Source organism: Ictidomys tridecemlineatus, chromosome 6 (assembly GCF_052094955.1).
Source record: "Ictidomys tridecemlineatus isolate mIctTri1 chromosome 6, mIctTri1.hap1, whole genome shotgun sequence".
NCBI classification, from domain to species: Eukaryota; Metazoa; Chordata; class Mammalia; order Rodentia; family Sciuridae; genus Ictidomys; species Ictidomys tridecemlineatus.
Genome location: NC_135482.1, coordinates 29,716,801 through 29,738,387, shown reverse-complemented (window position 1 = coordinate 29,738,387; position 21,587 = coordinate 29,716,801). Strand labels below are relative to the sequence as shown.

Sequence of the window (21,587 nt, the reverse complement as noted above, 5' to 3'; positions counted from 1 at the left end):
GTCACAACAATTTAAGTAGTCTTTTTTCATTTATGAAAAAATAGTCTCAAGGTGATAGTTAGTTTACTTTCTATTACATAAGAAATAAGTGATAGGTTGATTTCAAACTTGTAGCTCTTTCTGTTATCCTTCCTTTTCAAGACAGTGTATGTTATTAGAAGAAAATTAAAAATTATTCATAATTAACTAGATTGGCATACATTAATAAAGAGCATTAAATAGAACTTATAAGTTTAGTCATTAGACTAACATTTATACATTTCTTATCCTAGAACCAATAAACTTTTCCTGAGAGATTTTTTTTGTAACTTATAAATCAGTCTAAGATGCATCTCTGAATGAATTTAACACTTTTAATTCCTACAAATGAAATTGCTTTAGAACAACCATGAATTAAGTTTGATAAGGAAGAACAGTTCTTTGCATTAGAAAAGATGCAAACTTCTGAACCTGGAGATTAACTTATTATTTATTTAGGTACTGTGAAACAAATCAGGGAAATAACATAGAAATAGATGCCCATAGAAAGATATCCTGATGACAAACTTAAATCCTTTCACAAGTTTGCTAATTAATTTTTCACAATTGTGCTAATTTTTTGTGGCTTTATAATTAAAAAACACATTTCATCCCATATTCACAAGAGCAATAAATCTGAGCATTTTTATGTCATTTTATCTCAGTATATGTATTATAATTTTAGAAATTCTTGCATAGAATAAAAAGTCTTCAGTTTCCAGTATTATGTGGTTTCTTATGTTATCAACTTGTGTAATTTTGTTGAAATTTTTTTAACATATTTTCCTATCAGTTTATTTTGGCCAAATGTAAAAAAAAGTTAGATGTGTAAACATTTTTTTAATTTTTAAAAAGTTTTTTATTCTGGTAAATTAAATTTTGTGTTCTGCACCATTTCCTCTGCCCCCAGCAATTATCATTCTTCTCTCTTCTGACTGTGAGATTTTTTTAGATCTCATGTATAAGTGAAAGCATTTGTCTTTCTGTGCCTGTCTTTATTTCATTTAATATAACCTCCAGGCTGGTGTATGTTGAAATAACAAGATTTCCTTATTTCTTTCTTTTTAAGGCTGAATAATATTCCCATTATACATAAGTACTCTGATTTTTTAAATCTGTTTATCCATTCAATCCATTTGATTGAATGTGATTCCATTTCTTGCATATTATAAATAATACCACAGTGAATACGGGAGTGTATATGTCTCTTCAACATAATAATTTCATTTCATCTAGATATATACCCAGTAAAGGGATTGCTGGATCCTATGGTATTTCCATTTTAAATGTTTTGAATAATCTCTGTACCCTTTTTCATTATGACTATGTTACATTTACATGCCCAACATCAGTATGCAAAGTTTCCCTTCCCATCCCTACCTATGTGTATTTTCTTTTTTTTTTTTATAACAATCACTCTAACTAGGCTGAGGTGATATCTCATTGTGATTTTAATCTGCATTTCTTATTTTGAGTATTTCTTCATATATCTCTGACCATTTGAATATTTGCTTTTGAGAAATATATTCAACTCCTTTGCCCATTTTTTAATTGGTTTATTTGTTTTCTTACTATTGAGTTGAATATGTCATTTTAGAAATGTTTTCAAAAAAATTTTTTTTATTAACAGGATACACCTAGTTATTCAGTTTTCACTTAAAGATGTAAATATTTACCATTGATCATTTTTTTTTTATATTTCACTAGGAAAGTATATTTCTCATAGAAAAATTCCAGTGAAAAAACAGTGTAGCTAAATATACTTTTCAAATTTAAAATGCTATTAAAGGTTCAGGTTTTAATTTCAAGAAAATAATCATTTCTAAACAATATACCTAGGAATATTATTTTCAAAGATATCCTCCAGTTATAAGTTCTAGAATTTAAGACTTCCATCGCATCTTGCTTACATACATCCTGATGTTTATACCACCCCTAAATTGTCTTCTTACTGTTTAAATTAGTATTCTTCATACTATCATTTTTAAATGGTCCACAATTGCATTTATCCAAATGAAATGATAAAATTTTGGATTTAGGTATTGAGTGTTTAGTTTTTTAATTTAATAAAATTAAACTATCTTTTTCTTTCTAGGCACTTTGTTTAATGGCATTGCCATTTATTCCAGCATCAAACCTTTTTTTTCCTGTTGGATTTGTTGTTGCTGAGCGTGTACTGTATGTTCCTAGCATGGGATTCTGTATTTTGGTAGCCCATGGGTGGCAGAAAATTTTAAACAAAAGGTAAATTAAAATGTTTGTTTATTTAATGCTTGCTAAATATAGAATTAAATGTGACATTAAAATATTTTAAATCTGTATTTTTTTCAGTTTTGTAAATTATACTTTTTTAATCTTTTGGGTTTTTTCATCTTAATGTTTTCTTCTCATTGTCTATGATTCAAGTTAGGAAAGCTCCACAGTACCTACTCACTCTGTCTTCTTCCCAATATTTATGTAATTTTATTTTACAGCCTGAGACAGAACAAACTTGAGTCAGACCCAATTGAAATCAAGGATATTATTGAAACTAAAGTCACAAATGACCATTTCCACTTCCATATGCAGTGAACATATAGTCATCCTTCTTAAGTGAGTCATATTGAGTTCTCAATATATATAAACTGCATATAATAGGCAATTCATAATTTCTTGCTATCACTATCTTCATCATAAGCTTAGTTTCCTAGTTGCCTTAAACTGTTAAGGAACAGTATACTTAGAAATGATTATTGTAATAAGTTTTAGCCCATTGTCTATATATATCACTAAAATTGTCAAATCAAGCAAATTGTTAATGGTTAAAAACACTAATGTTAACAATATTAAATTTAGATCTGCAACTTGAAATAGAAATGCTTACTTCTCTCACTTTTATTTTCTAGTCACCTAACCCCCAAAATTCTGATTTCTCTTTTCATTATTTTTCTAGCAAATTTTCTCCAAGTACTTACATCCAGTCAACATTTTTATTTTAAAATTTTTTCCCTGGTTTCTCTAAAAAGTCTCCGGATTATCTTCACTATCCATTCACTTCTATCCAGTTACTCCTTGCTGTATGTGCTCTTTGAATATTTGTATTTTTCAGAGTGATAGCCACTTTCATTTTACTGCAGGTCCTTCTTAGGTAATTGCACCCATATCTACAGTTTTTACCACCATCTTTCAAACCTTTTCTCTTACTTTCTACCCATATATCCAAGTATACTCATTACTGATTTTTGAGTACCTACCATCTGCCAAGAGTCTACCCTTTAGATTTATTTTCTCATTTAATCTTAGTACTTCCTAACTTTGTTTTACAGAAGTGCAAATTGAAGCTTATAAAAGTTACTTGAATTACCCAAGATCACATAGCTAGTAAACAATAGTCTTGGTTCAAGTTTATATCTTACTGCTTTCAATGACCATTTTCTAAATGATTCATACTTTTTTACTCTGGTTAAGCGAATCTTTCAAAATACAGGAAATTGAACCATGGTATGGGGGCAAAAACACAAACTCAGATAACATTAATACTAAATGGAGTCATAGAGATTAATGATGTATAACCATCTTTTTATAAATGAGGAATTGAGTCTCAAATAGCCTGAAGTTGTATAAGTAATTTGTATTATTTTATTAGGAGTTAATTTTACTATGCCCTTTAATAGACAGTTCAGATTTTAAAGTATAAAATTATTCTAAGAATGTTGTAATGGCCTATGGTATAATTTTTAAGCAAAACATACTTTAAATATACCCAAGAGGTAAGATTGACCCTTTATAAACACAGCAGTATTCAAGTTGTAGGTAATGGTACCAAGGATGCTAAATATAAAAAGTCACAATTAAAACTAGATTTATCAATTTGCTGTCATTCTGAAAAAAAGCTTTTGAAAGAGTTAAATGTCAGTATAAAGTTGGTCCTCTGTATCTCTAGGTTTTGCATTTTCAGATTCAACAAACCACAGATTTAATATATTTCAAAATAAAAGTCATATCATTATTGACATGTGGGGACTTTTTTCTTGACTCTTTATGTAGCATTTACCTTGTACAGGGTATTATAAGTAATCTAGTGATGATTTAAAGTATACTACAAGGTATGCATAGGTTATATTCAAGTACTACAACATTTTATATAAAGGACTTGGAATACCTCTGGATGGCTGGGTAGGTAGAACTATTCCTGCATAGGAACAACTGTGTCATGTAATTTAGCACTGAATTTCAAGGTCATATTCATGATACTTTTTTTTTTTTTTTTGGTGTTGGTTCCCTACAAAGTTGGATGATTGTTAGAATTATCTTTAGGAACATTTAGCATATTTTTACCTTTCCTATAAAGTTAAATGCTTTTGATGATATGCTTTTTTTTTTTTTTTTTTGGTCTCTTAAACAGTGTATTTAAAAAACTGTCCTGGGTGTGTCTATCCATGGTGTTACTTACTCATGCCTTAAAAACACTCCACAGAAATTGGGATTGGGAGTCTGAATATACATTGTTCATGTCAGCCTTAAAGGTAAAGTATGGTTCAGAATCACAGGAAAGTATGTCATCAGTGATATATATATAGAGAGAGAGGTTTTTTGTTTGTTTTTTAGCCATTTCTTAGCTGTTTTTACTTTTAATCAGACATTAACTGTCAATATTAAGTCATTTACCAAAAAGTTATTGAAATAATTTGTTCTTATATTATTTTTGGCATAAATAAATTATCTACATAGTACGGTGGCTGTATATTCAAAGAGTATGCTAATATTTCTTTCAGTGCTGCATACATGTTAGAGTTCCACATGATAAGGAGTACTGAATTTCATTGGTTCTAAGGGTACACATTTTTTCCTAACCTGAATACCTGGAACAAGCATAAATCTTACATTGAAAGTTATCTCTAAATTAATTATTGACTTTTTTTTCTTAATGGTTCATTAAATAGTGGTGATGTGCCTTAGATTCAATGAAATAAAATAACACAACAAACAGAAATAGAATCTTGCTATCTAAAAGATAATCAGTGGTTACTAATATGGAAAAGATCAGAACTGATAGAAAGTAGTGGTAAAGCATTTCTTATAGAATGGACAATAAATATCTAAAAAAAGTTCTTTTAAAACCACAAATTTGTTTTTTATAAAGGTTATCAGCAAAGAATTATTTTAGCTCTTCCTTATCAATGCCCATCTTCAAATCTCATAATTCTTACTTGGTTATTTCTTTATTCTCTTTTGCCTAGCTTTATGGAATTGCTGACTGTACATATCAGATGTCTGTCCTCTAGACCACAATAGTAGTTCCAGTAGTTCCACCTTCTCCCTGAGCTCTGCAGACGAGTGAACCTTGAGCCCATATTTTTTGAAAATTTCTTTATTCTCACTCTCAGAACAATGGTTAAAACCTATAGATCAGTGGTAGAGCACTTGTCTAGCATGTGTGACACACTAAGTTCGATATTCAGCACCACATTTAAAAAGTAAATAAAATAAAGGTATTGTATCAATCTACAACTAAAAAAAATTTTTTAAAAATAAAATCTATAGTCATAATTGATAATTCCTTGGTTGAGTATCATCCTTTGCCTACAAGAATACCTTGCACATCTGAGAACTCTAAAAGCACACATTGACTCAGAACTTAGGGTTCCTTTTACCATAATAGAGTTCTTAAATAGCGTTAAACATGTTAAGAATAAAAATAAGTCATCAATACAATGTTTTAAGAACATTCTCATATTCTAATACCTTCTTTCTTAAAGGAATATGAATACAATAGAAATTTTCACACAGCACTATGTTTTGATTATGTAAAATTTTAAGTACAATTCTAATAACATAAAATAGATGAAATTAGACTTTTGTGGTTTTAGTATATCATTAGGGGAAGAAGAGAGTAAATATGGTGAAGCAGTCTTCATTTGACTTCATCTCCAGGGACATGTCTATGAAACATTCCATTCCCAATAGTACACCACTCAAATATCTGTGTGAATTGGAGTCATTTTTTTAATATGTAATTTACTTCATTTTAATTGTATTTAAGGTAAATAAAAATAATGCCAAATTATGGAATAATGTGGGTCATGCTCTGGAAAATGAAAAGAACTTTGAGAGAGCTTTGAAATACTTTCTACAGGCTACTCATGTTCAGCCGGGTAAGCATTATTAGTAAATTGATGAATGGTTTGTTTTTGGTTTTTTTAGAAGGAAAACAACATTTTGGGGAGAAAAAACATTTATATTAGATATTTGAGAATTTTTTCTTTTAACATAGTTGTTGGATAACAGTGAAATGTGCTTTTTGATGGAGTGCTGGATACACAAGCTTGGTAGAAGTGATTTTAAGAGAGTAGAAGAATTGGAGACGATTCGGAAGTGGAAGAAAAAAAGTACCTTTGGGGCTAATCCAGTACAATTGGGGAAAGTAATAATGCCACCTGGGAAGACAAATAACTAGATGATGATATTGAACAGATGAGAGGAAGGAGCAATAGCGATCCAGTGTCCAGATAGGATCTGGTGCTAAAGATGAGGATTTTACTCAAATTGGTACTGATAGTAAATGTTGTAACAGAAGGCACAGTATATGGATGTGGAAAGAGGCAGGAGAGTAGAAGACAAGGAGGAAGTTTCTGGAGTTTTCTTTTGTTTGTTTTGGTTTTCTTGGTGAAATAGAAGGTAAAATCATGAGTAGAGAATAAAAAGGGAGAAGTGTTTGAGATCTAAGTACAGGAAAAGATATGAAATAGTGACCCAAGAATTTGCTTCATAAACTTAATGTATATATATATATGAATCAGAGAGTTTATTATAAAGTATATTCTGATGAAGAGTTAGATAGAGCCTAAAATTCTACATTTCTCATAAGTTCCCATTGATACTTAGTCTACAAATCACACTTAGAGAAACAAAGATCTAGGAAAATAGTTTCCTATTATATAGATTAGGAAAATAGAGTATAATTGCCAGGCAACTCTGACACCCTACTTTAGATTAGTATTAATTTAAAATTAAACCAGTTGGTGTAGTTACATGTTTTTCTCCTACTACTTTTTAGCTACAGTGGTAATGAAGAATTCAATTCAAAAGAGTTAAAATTTTGTCAGACATGTATAACTAAGCAAAAAAAAAAAAAACAATGGAGTGATTATAATGATGAGTTGCAGAATTTAAATTGGTTCAGAGTAGATGAGAAAGTTGGTAAGTGGTAGTGAAATAGTTACAGGATCAGCAGATTACAGGTCTGAAGAATGGTTGGTCTAAGTATCAGAGTGTAGAGCAGCAATATTTTCAGTAGGGACTACAGTTGGCATTTCAACAGTGTAGAACTTTATTATAGGATATGTACCAAATGTGATCCGTACCCACCAATGTCATTACTTTCAATTCAGATTAACAACCAAAAGTAACCCACCACCTTAAGAGGACACTTAAGGTCCTCACAGAAGTACAGAGTGCTGTGTACTGCCCCCAGTTTTTTCTAGGAGGTATGATTGTGTCTGTTGGAGCAACCTAAACTGGTAGAAAGAGGTGAATATCATTGGAAGAAAGGCAGCAAGGCCACAATATTAAATCTGTATAGATTTTGAAATGGCTAACAATTTTGACTGTCATGATGTTGGAGGGAGCAATAGGAACCCAGTATGCAGTATGTACACTATAATATGCACACAGGAACTAGTGACTGCAACTCGGAGGGATAATGGACAGTAGAGTTCAATGGCCTGATGTTTGGACAAGAGTGATTTTTAAAAGGAATGATAATTGTCTGCAAGTGACATCAGGGATCAAGGAGAACATCTAATCTTCTTCCAGGCTCAGTGTTACAAAGGATAAGAAAAAGAACTCAGTCAACACTTGGAATAGGTACAAGCAAGATAACCTTGTCTCCAAGACAAAGCCAAGTTTCAATTAGAGAAAGATTAACAGAAGATTATAGAAATGGAACAATTGGTCTTTCCCTCCAGTTTTATCTCCTATAACTCTTTCATCAAGATTAGTTTTTCTTCAAATATAGGGTACACATACTGTTCTTCTACTTTGGCTCTGTTTATATTCTTATTTTTTTATTTTATATATGACTATGGAATGCATTACAATTCATATTACACATATAGAGCACAATTTTTCACGTCTCTGCTTGTATACAAAGTATATTCACACCAATTCATGTCTTCATCCGTGTACTTTGGATAATGATCTGTTTATATTTTTCTTGTACCTCTCCTTTCTCCCTTTCCTCCCATTTACTTTCCAGCATATCCCTGCTAGACATGAGTACTAATGATCTTTTATAACACTACAAAAAATAGGCTCTAATTCTAAATTACCTTCCCATTCTTCCACCTAAAGAAAGTATTTCTCATTTAAAATCCCTTACAACTACTCTTTTTTAAAATATATTCTCTGTAGTGCCATATTTTATTATTGAAATGTTAATTTGCTCAAAATATTTATTAAATTGCATGTAAAACATTGGATTTATCTTTTAACTCCTACATTATCTTGTAGCGTCCTATACACAATCAAGAATCACTAAATGCAGCTGATTTAATTCATACTTTTGAAGTCTTTTAGATTCCTTCTAGGAGTATTTAGAGAAAGTTTTGATGTCAGGTTACACAGGCTTTGAGACTCTTATTTAGACTCCATCAGCCAAAATTTTTCTCACTTTTAAATTGGAATAATAATTTTTGTCTCAGCATTGTTCTAAAGACTAAATGTGTATATTGATAAATGTGTATAAGTGCAGTTTAATCTAGTAAACAGTGTATTTAATCACAGGATGTTGCAAGTATGGGCACTTAGTTTTAAATAATTTTCTCCATCATTATCAGTTGTCACCTTTATAGTTTTTTAGAAATACTTGCTGAACCTCTCTATGTATGACGTTAGTATCACACTTTCACAATTAATGTTTTAATAAGTCATAGACTTGGGAGGAGAGGTAATCAAGTTTATTAGAAATATTTATGAATAGAAAAGCTTATAAAATTCGAAAGTGATATTCAGAGGCTTCTTATTCTTTGTGTGGTTTGGTTTGTTTTTTTGCTATGTTCATAGATTACTTTGACAGATGAAGTGACATTATTTCACTGTATTATGAATAGTTATTGGAGTTTGGGAGAATGTAACCAAGGTAGAGCTAAAAAGAATGACTCAGATTTTGTCCCAAAAAGACTGAATAGTAACAAGTATAGAGATGATCATTTAAGCCCTGAAATAGCATTAAATCACACAGAGTAGGAATTCATAACATCCTAAGGCTCTTTAAATTAAAAAAAGTGTGAAGGCTTTTGTTGCATACAATGGGAATAAATTACATGATAGTCTTTGATCAGACCACATGCAAGTCTTGTTAGATAACCAATTTATTTTTCTTGTTTTGATAATTGCAAGTGTATTTTAAAAAATCCCAGTTCACAGTTTTGTAAATAAAGTTACAGTTACTGTAAACCCTTTTAAAAGTCAAGGATAATCTACCCTTAAGATACATCAGAATCCTCCAATTTTTTTGTTTTGTTTTGTATTGTTTTGCCTAGAGAGCATTGATTTCATTTTTATCTAAGTAAAAATCTTTGAAACTTTTTAATCAGAAAAGATAGTGAACCCCTACTTTAACTTTGATGTCATCAGGATGGGAATAATTTTAAAAGAGTTTTAGGAGTTTCCAGATATTTATAAATTTTATTTTTAATTGACAATTTTGTGGACAGGTAATACTGGGAAGCAAAATAGTTTGGGCATCAGTGTGAGAATTCTTGATTGCATTCTTTTGGCTAAAGCATTAGCAGGCATACACAGTTGCCTGATAATTTGCCTTCTACATCACATGTAGACAGAATGACTGAGATCACATGCAAGCCCATGGTGCTTCTAATAACTGGTCATTTAAGAGGAATGGTAAATGAAAATTAAATTTCACAGTATCTACAATTGTAATGTCATATAAAAAATCTGTGGTTTCTAAATGACAAAGTCAAGGTATTGTTACTACTTATTAGGATTTGCCTGTGTTTCTAATTGAAGGCAATTCTAATTTACTCATACATGTTAATGAAAATTAAAATGTAATTACATTCTCTTCCAAGTTCTTGGATGTCCTGAATCCTATCCATGAGTCACTTGGAAATGAAAAAGTACAAATAATTATACAAGCAACTCTTTCAAAGAGATTTACTGTATAAAAGAACAGAGATTTAGCAGTACAAAGATAGTATGAGCAGAGTCACATGGAGAAAATGAACATGATTCAGTGTGTAAGTAGATTGGTTGGTCTTAGATCAGAGAGGAGGTATAGAAGGGAAAACTGAGTATGTATATTCACACAGATTGGTTGAGACAATCGATAATGGGATGAGTCATAAATTCCTCTCTGTTCTCATTTCCCTGGTGAAAATAAGATATTAGAAATTTGAGGAGAGAGAAGGAATGAAACACTACCCAACTAGGGTTCTGAAAAATATGAGTTTATTAGAAAAACAGTTATTGACAGACTGAGAATACATTTAAGATTTATAATGTCCTCATTTACATTGAATTAAAAGCAGACTAACTTATGCTATGCTTGATTTGAATAATTTACTCAGATAAACAAATTTGTGCTTTGACTTCTGTATAGCTCCTTAGTTATTTAAATATCTTTGATTTTTTTCATCTTCTTGCCTTTTTTCAAATTTAAATTTACTTTAGAAATAATACTATTCCCAAAATCCTTTGGGATGTTTTAACTTTATAATTTATAAAATCTTCTTACAAATTGTGTCATTTTTTTAAGTCTTATTAAGTAGCCATTTTTATCTTTTGTTCTTTGAGAAAATGGAGCTACTTTATTATAATGTCTGAAGTCTGCATTGATGGCAGTAACTTATTATTCCACCTAATTCCAGTGGGTTATAATTTGCTTTATTTTTTTATCTTAAATAAATAACCTCTTTCTTTTCTAAGCCTAGTTGAGACTTATTTTAGTACAAGTACTCAGCTGACCTCATTATTTACATTTTTCTTTATATACATTTCCCATTTAATTTTTTGTTAGATTAAATTCATTACTATATAACTTTTTCACGTTCTATATATCCTTTGTTTTTACTGTATATGTTTATAACAAAAACTGTGGATTTAATTGATGTTAAAAATTTAAAAACAAATCAGTTCTATAAAAGCAAAGATTACCTACTGTGTGTTTTTATACACACTTGATAATTAGATAATTTTTCACTCCTGGCTGTAAAGCAGAATTCCCTTTGAAACTTTTTAAAAACAGGTATTCTAGTTTGCAAGTAGGATTGCAATGACTAGCCTGAGGTTTTTTTGTGTTGTTCTTGCTTTCTTAACCCTACTGACTCCATAAGACTGGGCAGTACATCTAAAATGAAAAACTCCCTTACCTCCAACTTTATCCCCCAGTTCTCAAACCAAATTTATACTACATCTACCATTTTTTATACAGTACACACAGTTGCCAACCTGAAGCATAATGTAGCAAGATCTTAGGACTGTTGCTCTCCTCCTAGGGGAATACCCAAGATAGATATGCTTGGCCCCTATGTGTCCTGGAGTTGCAGTCAGAGAATTATTCCACAATTGCAAAATCGTCGGTGTCACAGGCAAGTAGTATTCACCAGTTGAAACCTTGTCATGTCTGTTAGATATCCTTGTTAAATAAAAATTGTCTAATTTAAGATCTCTCTTCCTTTTATCTTTGTTCCAAACCTTTGAAGTATTTACTGGGAAGTGTATCTTTTTAAAACTAATATGCATTGAGTCCTCATATTTTTCTGTATTTTTCTTTCCCTGAAAAAAAAATTGATTTTATTTTTCCATTTTGAAAAATGAGGCATAATTTCCTAGCATTCCAAAGGTAACATAATCTTTTTGTAAGTTTTTAATGAATTATATAGTGTTGTATCATCATTTAAGAGACAAGGGCCACAGCATCTTACATAATACTGTTACCCTGTATTCCATTATTCTGTCATTACAGTCACATTCACACGAATTTTTAAAAAGCTTATCACAAAATTCTTTTAGTCTCTAACTTTTATACATATTTGTTAGCTATAACACTTGAGCTAATTCTAGGACTCATGATGATCCTTTTCACTTGCAGAGTTGAACCATATTTTTTTATTGAATTCCAAAACTATGAGATTAAGGAAATAGAAATAAGCTTTAGTATAAGATAGTAAAATATAGTGAACAGTAGTAAGGTAATATCACCATGACCTATGTTGTCCTAACCCTTTAGAGAGTGATTGAAATAGATTTTTCATGTTATACATTTTCTGCCTTCACATTGCTATACATGATTTTTTAGTATACCATTCATCATAAGTTATACCAAGTTATGTTAAAAGAAGTTCAGAGAACCAGGCATGGTGGCATCCTCTACCTATAATCCCAGCTACTCAGGAGGCTGAGGCAAGAGGATCATAAGTGTGAGCCAGCCTCAGCAACTTAGTGAGGCCCTAAGCAATTTAGCAAGCCCATGTCTCAAAAGTAAAAATAAAAAGGGCTGAAGATATGGCTCAGTGTTAGTTCCCCTGGGTTAAATCCCTACTACCAAAAAAAAAAGAGAGAGAGAGAAAAGTTCAGAGCAGAGAAAAAGCAAGATCTATTTCCCTCTTTTGTATTTTTTACCTAGTTTATTTCTAGAAGCATGTCTTCTCAGTAACCTTGAATACTATTATACCTCTCAACGAATGATTTTTTTCTTTTAGATGATATTGGAGCCCACATGAATGTAGGAAGAACTTATAAAAATTTAAATAGAACTAGAGAAGCTGAAGAATCTTACATGATGGCTAAATCACTAATGCCTCAAGTAAGTTGTCATAATTTAATCTATTGTGTCATGTCTCCTCTGTGTCCGTGTTGAATAGTATTATTTGGATGGGAAATCTTTTTCTTCAGTTTGTTCATATAAAAAGTAAGGTGTCTTACAGAATTTTCTATTTCTATAGAAAATGTTATAAATGATTACATTTACTTTTCTAGCTAACTTGATGTTTAATTATTTTTATAGTCTTTTGTAGTCTATATGAGGAGGATTTTGTGTACTTTAAGCAATAAATTCAACATTTTTCCTATCCAAAAAATTAATATAAGTGATAAGATAGAATGTATCTGTTGCTAAATTGTTTTAATCACTTGTTAGAATGATACAAGCAGAAAATTCATCAGATATAACAATATAGTATCAAAGATGAAAGATCTGTTCAGAAAACAATTTGTGCTGCAGATTTCTCATTAAAATAGCAATATTAATGATTGGATACTTTAATAAATTTTCTAAAAACAAAGTTGGACCACATATCCTGAGGATTATTTTAATTCTAAAATGATATGTTAAATTTATACTTATTACAGTTTTTTAATGAGATAATTTATTGTGTTCATTAAAAAATTGGATCCATCTATATTATATGTAATGACCTTTATTTAACTTGAATAATCAACTGACTAGAACATGTATTTATCAAACAAGTTAGTTTTTAGTATAACTCTGAAATAAAATTAACTGCCCTTAGGAAATATTTTGCTGACAAAAAAATTGACAAAGTGTACACTTGGACTGAGAGGTAGGAGATCTGGGTTTTTTCCTGTTCTGATGCCAATTTTTTAAGAAATCTTGGCCTCTAAAATATCTGATTTATCTGACTTTAGAAAAAGTAGATATGAATAAAAAGCTGTCAATGGTTGCATTTAGTTGACATGAATGAACAATTGTCCTTTAATGCCACAAAATTTTACGTTTTGTGAATATTACACATGTTCACTTTCACATTTTTATATTTAATTTGATACATTAGTAAAACTGGCAGCAAAATGTTACTGTTTTCTGTGTTACTTTAAATAAGCCCCTAGGAAAACTTACTTTTTATCTTTATTTGGTACTGAAATATCAAATAATGAAAATGCCTTTTCTTCTAAACAGATAATTCCTGGTAAAAAATACGCAGCTAGAATTGCTCCTAACCACCTAAATGTTTATATCAATCTGGCCAACCTTATCCGAGCAAATGAGTCCCGGTTAGAAGAAGCAGATCAACTTTATCGACAAGCAATAAGTATGAGACCAGACTTCAAACAGGCCTACATTAGCAGGTATCATAGTTCACTTTAGAGCCATCAATGTAGAAGATTGAAGCTGTATCTGCATGTACTTCTTGACTAAATTTGGCATGTTTTTCTTTTAGTTACTTGACTTCAAATACATAGAGAGATTATAGCTTATTTTAGAATGACAATCAAATTTAATTAATTTGAAATTGACAAGGGGATCCCTTGTTTTGAAATAGCTAACTTAAGTTTTATATGAAGGGTAGAAAAAGCTCCTTCTGTTTCATTTTTTTATCATCACCAAAATCTTTTTCTTTTTTTCCCATCTAAAATATCTAGAACTTATATTTTCTATTAGCACCTTCTGTTATTCAACTCTCAGAAACTTTCTTAAGTAAATTTTGAGATTTGACTGGTTATTGATTTCTTTAACCACAAAGAAACCTTGGTAGTTTTCTAACATCACATGTTCAGTCTTATGTACTTTCTCATGTAGGTGTTATCATTTGTATACTTTGGGAAAAATGGCTGTTAAACTCTGTTTTGCAGCCAGGCTAGGAAAACTAACCACTGTTTCTATAGAAAAAGTACATTCAGAATTTAACTTTTTGAGATATAATTTATTTTTAAATTGGAGGTTCTCTTTTTTAGCCTTATCCAGTATTCATTGTCATGTGTTCATCCATAAAGAATTATTCAATAATCTCTGCATTTAAAAAATAACATTTTAGATTAATTCTTAGAAGTTGTTTCAGTGAAAATATTAGTAAAAATATTTTTGAGCAAAACTAAATTTAAGTTCTCTAGCAGTGAATGAAACTAGATTAGAAAATTAATGCAATGATTTTCTAACTGATCCCCAATTCTAGATGTGTTTCTTAGTTATCTGCAGGTGGCACTATTTCCCTTCTACCCTACATGGATCAACTTTTTTGAAATTCCTTTTTTCTTTTAATGTTCATTTTATAGAATACTTTTAAGGATAATAAGTTAATATAAGGAGTTACAAATTTCAAATGCTCTGTTCATTTGTATAGTGAGATTTGTTTCATAGATTTGAAAACTGTAATTTTTCTACAATCACATTTATTTTTCTTTTTCAAATGCTTTCTTCATTATCTGAAAAATTTACTGATCTCCCACACTTGATTATTATTACTTGATTAGACTCATTTTTCTAATGTAGTCAAGTCTGTTTCATTTTAAGATATATTCAAAGAATAGATTTTCTCTGTTTCCCTTTTATGAGTGCCTCTCCACATCTAACTTAAAGTCAAGCATACGTTTCTTTAATAATATTTGAAAATATATCCAGCCTAATTTGCCAAACTGTGGAGTTCAGACTTGAGAGCAGCTTCAAAATGTTATTTTTGTTTTTGAAGAGAACTTTTAAGAGACTAAGTTAAAAGAAGTAATGAAAGCTGTATGTGGAAAGGCGTCAAACTTGTAATAAATGGTGTCTACTAATTGACATATAATGTTTTACATAAACCTCATGTTTGATTTTTTTCACAGGGGAGAATTGCTTTTAAAAATGAATAAACCTCTCAAAGCAAAGGAAGCATATCTTAAAGCACTAGAACTGGACAGAAATAATGCAGATCTTTGGTACAATCTGGCAATTGTATATATTGAACTTAAAGAACCAAATGAAGCCCTAAGAAACTTTAATCATGCTTTAGAACTAAATCCAAAGCACAAACTAGCATTATTCAATTCTGCTATACTAATGCAAGAATCAGGTATGTTTTCTCAATATTTCTATAATTATAATTTGATATACAGTAAAACATTAACTTTAACTTCATTACCCATAATAAACATTTTGTAGAGGTAGTTCATAACAAAATTGTATATAAAATGGCATAGTAAAAATATTTAAGGGGCTGGGGTTGTGGCTCAGTGGTAGACTGCTTGCCTAGCATGTGTGAGGCACTGGGTTCAATTCTCAGCACCACATATAAACAAATAAATTCATAAAGGCCCATCAATAACTAATAAAAGTTTTTAAAAAAAAAAAAAAAGAATATTTAAAATCTTGAGTTTTATTTTAGACTCTTTTTCAAGTAAAATGCACTGACATGAGAATACTAATTATTCATTTTCCGATATGTGTTAAGACTAATTTTTAGGCAGTCTGTTAAACAATATCTAATTAATGTGTTTGTTAATTTATTCATGTAAGCATAATAAAACCTCTTTAACATATAAATAACATTAGAGTTTACTTTGATTTACAAGATAAAATACTTATATTTTTATATCTAGTTTTACTATAATTTTTTTGAGGTGTTATTTTAATTTCCTGTATTTCCTACAATCCTGCAAAACTAAATTATTAATCACAATAATTTTCTATCTTTTACCCATATGTTGTATAGAAATGTTAGTTGTCCCTCTTAAGGCAGAATATATGATTATAATCTCTTTAAACTTTATGTTGGAAAGATCTTTTTATTTGTAATTGCTGTTTATTTCTTAAATGTTTTTCTTAAAACATTTACAAAAAGGAAAGAATCATAAAATTATAATATTTTTAATATGCTCACTTTGACCAATCTTCTATTTACTAAGTTATAAGTAAAGCTATTCCCAACTTCATATAGCTACATTAGTAACTGAAGTTTAGGGATTTATTTTCAAATTTTCCATATTCATCATGTTGTGAATTAAAAGAACAGAGTTTATGGTGGGTGTTCAAAAATGTATAATTTTTAGTAATACTAATGGTTTGTAAAATAATGATCATGAAGGCTGCTCATTATACAATATAAGATTGCACCCTAAAGTGTATAATTGTAGAACTGAAAAAAATCTTATTTGCAATAGAAATTATTTCGATAAGTATTTGTTTTTCAGATCCTAATTTTAAAGCCTAATAGATAATGGTTTATTTTTGCCCTTGAAATTTCCTAAAAATTTTGAAATAATATGCCAGAAAACTGAGTTAATAATTCTGAAACATTTTTAACAATAAGTTACTTTTTGCTGGGCATTTTTACATATATATCATAGTAATTCTTGTAAAATTCAGTAAGTTAACCCAGATATGTTAAGTAACTTGTTCAGTATATAAAGTCATAATTTAACAAAATCAAGATAGATGTCATTTTTGGGAAATCATACACCTTTGTCCTCTTAATTCTCTATTCTTCCTTTGATATTTCCTTGTAGATTCTTAACTTTGAAACTATTTTTTTCCCATTTGGCTTCTGAAGCACTGTTACTACTTTAAAGGAAAGGAAATGATCTACCATTTAATTATGTCAGTGTTTCAAACATATTTATCTTTCCAATGAAAAGAGAGATTTTTTGCTTTTAGTTTTTTATTTAAGGTATAGAAATTAGTTGCTTTGGTGCTATCTTTTTGTAATCTAATTAAATATTTGAAAATGACTGTGTTCCTTAGATGCAATATTTTATTATCTTTTTAAAAAAAAATGATTCCTAGGTGAAGTTAAACTCAGACCTGAAGCTAGAAAAAGACTTTTAAACTACGTAAATGAAGAGCCACAAGATGCTAATGGCTATTTCAATTTGGGAATGCTTGCCATGGATGACAAAAAGGATACTGAGGCAGAGATTTGGATGAAGAAAGCTATAAAATTACAAGCTGATTTCAGAAGTGCTTTGTTTAATCTGGCTCTCCTGTATTCTCAGACTGCAAAAGAATTAAAGGCTTTGCCAATTTTAGAAGAGTTACTGAGATACTACCCTGATCATATCAAGGGTCTCATTTTAAAAGGAGACATTCTGATGAATCAAAAGAAAGATATACTTGGAGCAAAAAAATGTTTTGAAAAGATTTTGGAGATGGATCCAAGCAATGTGCAAGGAAAACACAATCTTTGTGTTGTTTATTTTGAAGAGAAGGATTTATTAAAAGCTGAAAAATGCTTGGTTGAAACATTGGCATTAGCACCACATGAAGAATATATTCAACGCCATTTGAGTATAGTCAGGGATAAAATTTCCTCATCTGGTTTTGTAGAACAGCCAGTATTCCCAGCTGATAAGACTTCAGGTGAAGAAGGAGACAAACTTCCAGCTGAAAATATAAAAGAAATCAGAAGTGAATCCAGACCAACACAGATAATGAAAACAATTGAATCTAAATCCAAAAAACAATTAGCAAAAAATGCAGACAAAGAGACCCCCCAAAAAACAACAAAAGACATCAAAGAAATTGAGAAGAAGAGAGTTGCTGCTTTAAAAAGACTAGAAGAAATTGAACGTATTTTAAATGGAGAATAGCATTATTCTTTGTAATGTGACATTGGTATCAAAAACTTCAATCTATATCATGTGATTGCTTGTACTGGGAGCTTTGAAAAATATCAAGAATATGTAAGTCTATCATGGGCTGCCTCTACATTGGATCAAAATAAGATTTTTCATTAAAGACCTGTCTTACCCCAAGATATGTGTCATATATGATATGGCAGAAGTTTTTAGTTTTGGTTAACAAAGCAAAAATTTCAAATTACAGCTGATCAATTTGTGACTTTGATTATAGAAGGAAAATTTTTCTGGCAGAATAATCTTTACAACTCTGACTTAAAAATAGTTTGAGGCCTGAATGATTATGATTCTTTGAGGATAAATCCAACAAGTGCTGGTTAATTCTATGAATTCCCATTTATTAGCCACTTCATTTTTCCTTTACCTGTTGAAAATTGGCATTGGGTTAAAAACAATTTTTGAACACAGTTTTTTTTCTTTAATAATTCTTTTAAATCAAGAGATTTTTGCACTACAAAAGAACACTGGGTCTTTATGTTGTATTATTTGGTTGACTTTTAGAATACTGGGTAAAACATTTTAGATGAATTATGACATGTTAGTTTAAGAATAGTTTTTCTTAATTTCATACTTGTTCTTCATTATACAATGCAGTTTTGAAGCAGCTGAAGTTACACACACACACTCTCTCTTCTAATGGTGCTCACATATACTGTATTTTTTTCCACATTGACAGTCAAAACATGAACCACTAAATCATGACTATTCTTCAGCTTTTAATCCCCAAACTGTTATGTTTCTTAACATTAATCATTAATCATATTGAGAAGCTCCGATAATTCTTAACTTTAGACTTTTGAGTAATAGTAGACTTCTCTTTCATCTTATTGTTAGCTCTCTAGTTTTATTGAATTTAATTTTCTGTTTTCAAAGTGACACCTTGATTATTTTTACTTTAAGCCACTAAATTCAGTTCTTTTTAACTGAAAACAATGTGACAAAGTTTATTTTTAAGCACTAAATTCTTGATATCTTGTGGTATATATATTATTAAATATTTATTTTAACTACTGAGTTTCATAAAAATGTTTTAAGCTGTCTTAATTCTACCAAATATGGAAAACAAATTGTTTTCAAAACAAAGCAATTTGTTTTCTAGTGCTTTTGCATATATGAGCATTTATTATGGTTTAACCAAAATTGCATCATTTGGGCCAGTTGTCAATTACAAAATTATCCTACTAAATGATTAATAAATTTATCACCTTGGTTTTAGCAAATTTAAACCTAAAAAATGTGTTACACTAAAAGTAGGTACAAATTAAAAGTTAAATTTATTAATTGAAATCTAATCTTTTTTTTTTAGTTAAAATACATTTTAAATGAGTTTTATAAAGTAAGTTATAATTTGAAATGTTAAAGCTCAAGAAAGCTGTCATTCTGGGATAGTAACTAATTTCTAATTATGTAGTATTTCAAAAACTATATTTTTTAGTTCCTTTGAGAAAACTAATTTCTAATTATATATGTCTCAAAAACCATATTCCTGTAATGTTTTTAAGAAATGTTTTATAAATAGGTCACAAGAAACATAATCTGCATTAAAGACCCAGTCTTATTAGGTTCCCAGAGGATCTGGCATAGATTTTTCTAGGCAATTTAAAGCAAGCATGGATGCCAGTGGGTATTAATTCTTGACCCAGGAGATTCTATTAAACATTAAAGCAATATCTTATTTCAGTTCATAGATTATGATTTTGTGACTTCAAATAGAAGGTAGAGAGAATACCTCATGTAGTATGACTTGAAAAATGAAATTAAGTTATTACATTCTGTCCATTATATCTTGAGAATGTTTCTGAGGTGATCTCTTCAATGATAATTTTAAGTGGAAGACATTTCAGGAAAATAAAAGGAAATCTTTTGTGACAGCAAAACAATTATATTAGCATTCAGAGCAAGTGTCTGTCACACAGGAAATACTAATGTATTTTGAATTTTAAATTATTTAAACAAAATCCATCCTGAGTAATTAATAATTATTAATTATTCCAAATCTGGTTTCAATATGGACCCCACCCCTTGTGATGGAGTCATGCTTCAGTTTTCTCAAAATTCCATTTGGTTCTAATTTGTAGTTAGAGATAAGGACTACTATTCTTAATTAGTTCAGGAAAATCTTTTTGCCTCTCCTGTGTTAACTTTTAATTTAGTTAACATTAAGGAATATGTTCTGATAAATAAATAATTTGTTTTCTTTGAAAATTAAATCTTAAGTTTTATCATACTTGCTTATGTGTAAGATTATTGTTTCTTACATATAAATTCAAAATAAAAATTCAAATTATTCAGGTGAGAAAACATAATGGAATCTTCTTCCTCTAGAGCTACCTTTTTGAAGAGTTGAGGGTGGGGACATTTAAGACCAGACCAGTTCACTAACCTGTGATTCAGAGTTGTGGACATTTGTTTGGAAGGAAAAGCTTATCACAAGCTCGTGTGCTGGTAAGTGGATGGAGTTCTACTATTTTATAAAATAATCTACACCCCAGGAGTTCTAGCAAAGCTTTGACAATCCCCAGGAGCAATACTGTGTTACTCCACTAATTCTCAGAAGGTAAAATTCAGTTTCCCAAATTGCTCTGCTATGAGTTTCCTTATTAACATTTGGAATTGGGAATTTTGTAATTATTCCAGTGAAATAGTTTTCTGAAGTTGATGATGTGGAGAAAAATAATGATGTAATTTTGTTTTACAATTTTGTGTTTACTGTTCTGTAAGTATGTGAGTTACACAATTCTAATAAAACCTCATGCCTTTTCATTACATCTAAATTGAACTGTTTCATGTTATAGAATGCTTCTTTAATGAAAATATTAAGAAAATATATAGATTTGTATGTCAATTTATACTTCAGAAATCCATATATTGTCATATTTATTTTTTTTAAAAAATCTAATTGCATGAATATATGTATTTTAAATAAACACACACCCCCCCAAAAAATCTGATAACATGGTCCAAAATTATACGTCTGGGAAGCTGTCAGCCATCCATGCTAAGGGTTCAAATGAATGCAGTTTAAAATTGTATGTATTTTGTATTACTATTGTGTCTCTGTGTACCTTATTTCTAAATATTAAGTATTAAATTGGTACTTTTTAAAACCGTAATCTGACTTGCATTTCAGTTTTGAAAAAAAAAGAATATTGTGTATAGAGGTTTTTGCCCTGATGAAGAAAGAAGAGTTGATATTAATTTATTACTAATGATATGAGAAAACC

The 21,587-nt window shown here is 29.9% G+C and overlaps 1 protein-coding gene across 2 annotated transcripts in view; it reads left to right on the top strand.

The window, feature by feature from the left end:
• Tmtc3 (transmembrane O-mannosyltransferase targeting cadherins 3) overlaps positions 1-21,476 on the top strand; it is a 47,018-nt gene extending 25,542 nt beyond the window's left edge. Inside the window, exons 8-15 of one of the 2 annotated variants that reach the window (XR_013440415.1) lie at positions 2,114-2,262; positions 4,403-4,523; positions 6,041-6,152; positions 12,720-12,823; positions 13,937-14,106; positions 15,577-15,803; positions 17,513-18,408; positions 20,689-21,476. Coding sequence is in view for 1 of the 2 variants with exons in the window: in XM_005324422.4 (XP_005324479.1) it covers positions 2,114-2,262; positions 4,403-4,523; positions 6,041-6,152; positions 12,720-12,823; positions 13,937-14,106; positions 15,577-15,803; positions 17,513-18,315 (1,686 nt within the window). In the remaining variant the exon portion in view is untranslated. Of the gene's footprint in view, positions 1-2,113; positions 2,263-4,402; positions 4,524-6,040; positions 6,153-12,719; positions 12,824-13,936; positions 14,107-15,576; positions 15,804-17,512 lie in introns of both variants that reach the window. The other variant, XM_005324422.4, reaches the window with a different exon arrangement.
• Positions 21,477-21,587: the final 111 nt, after the last annotated feature.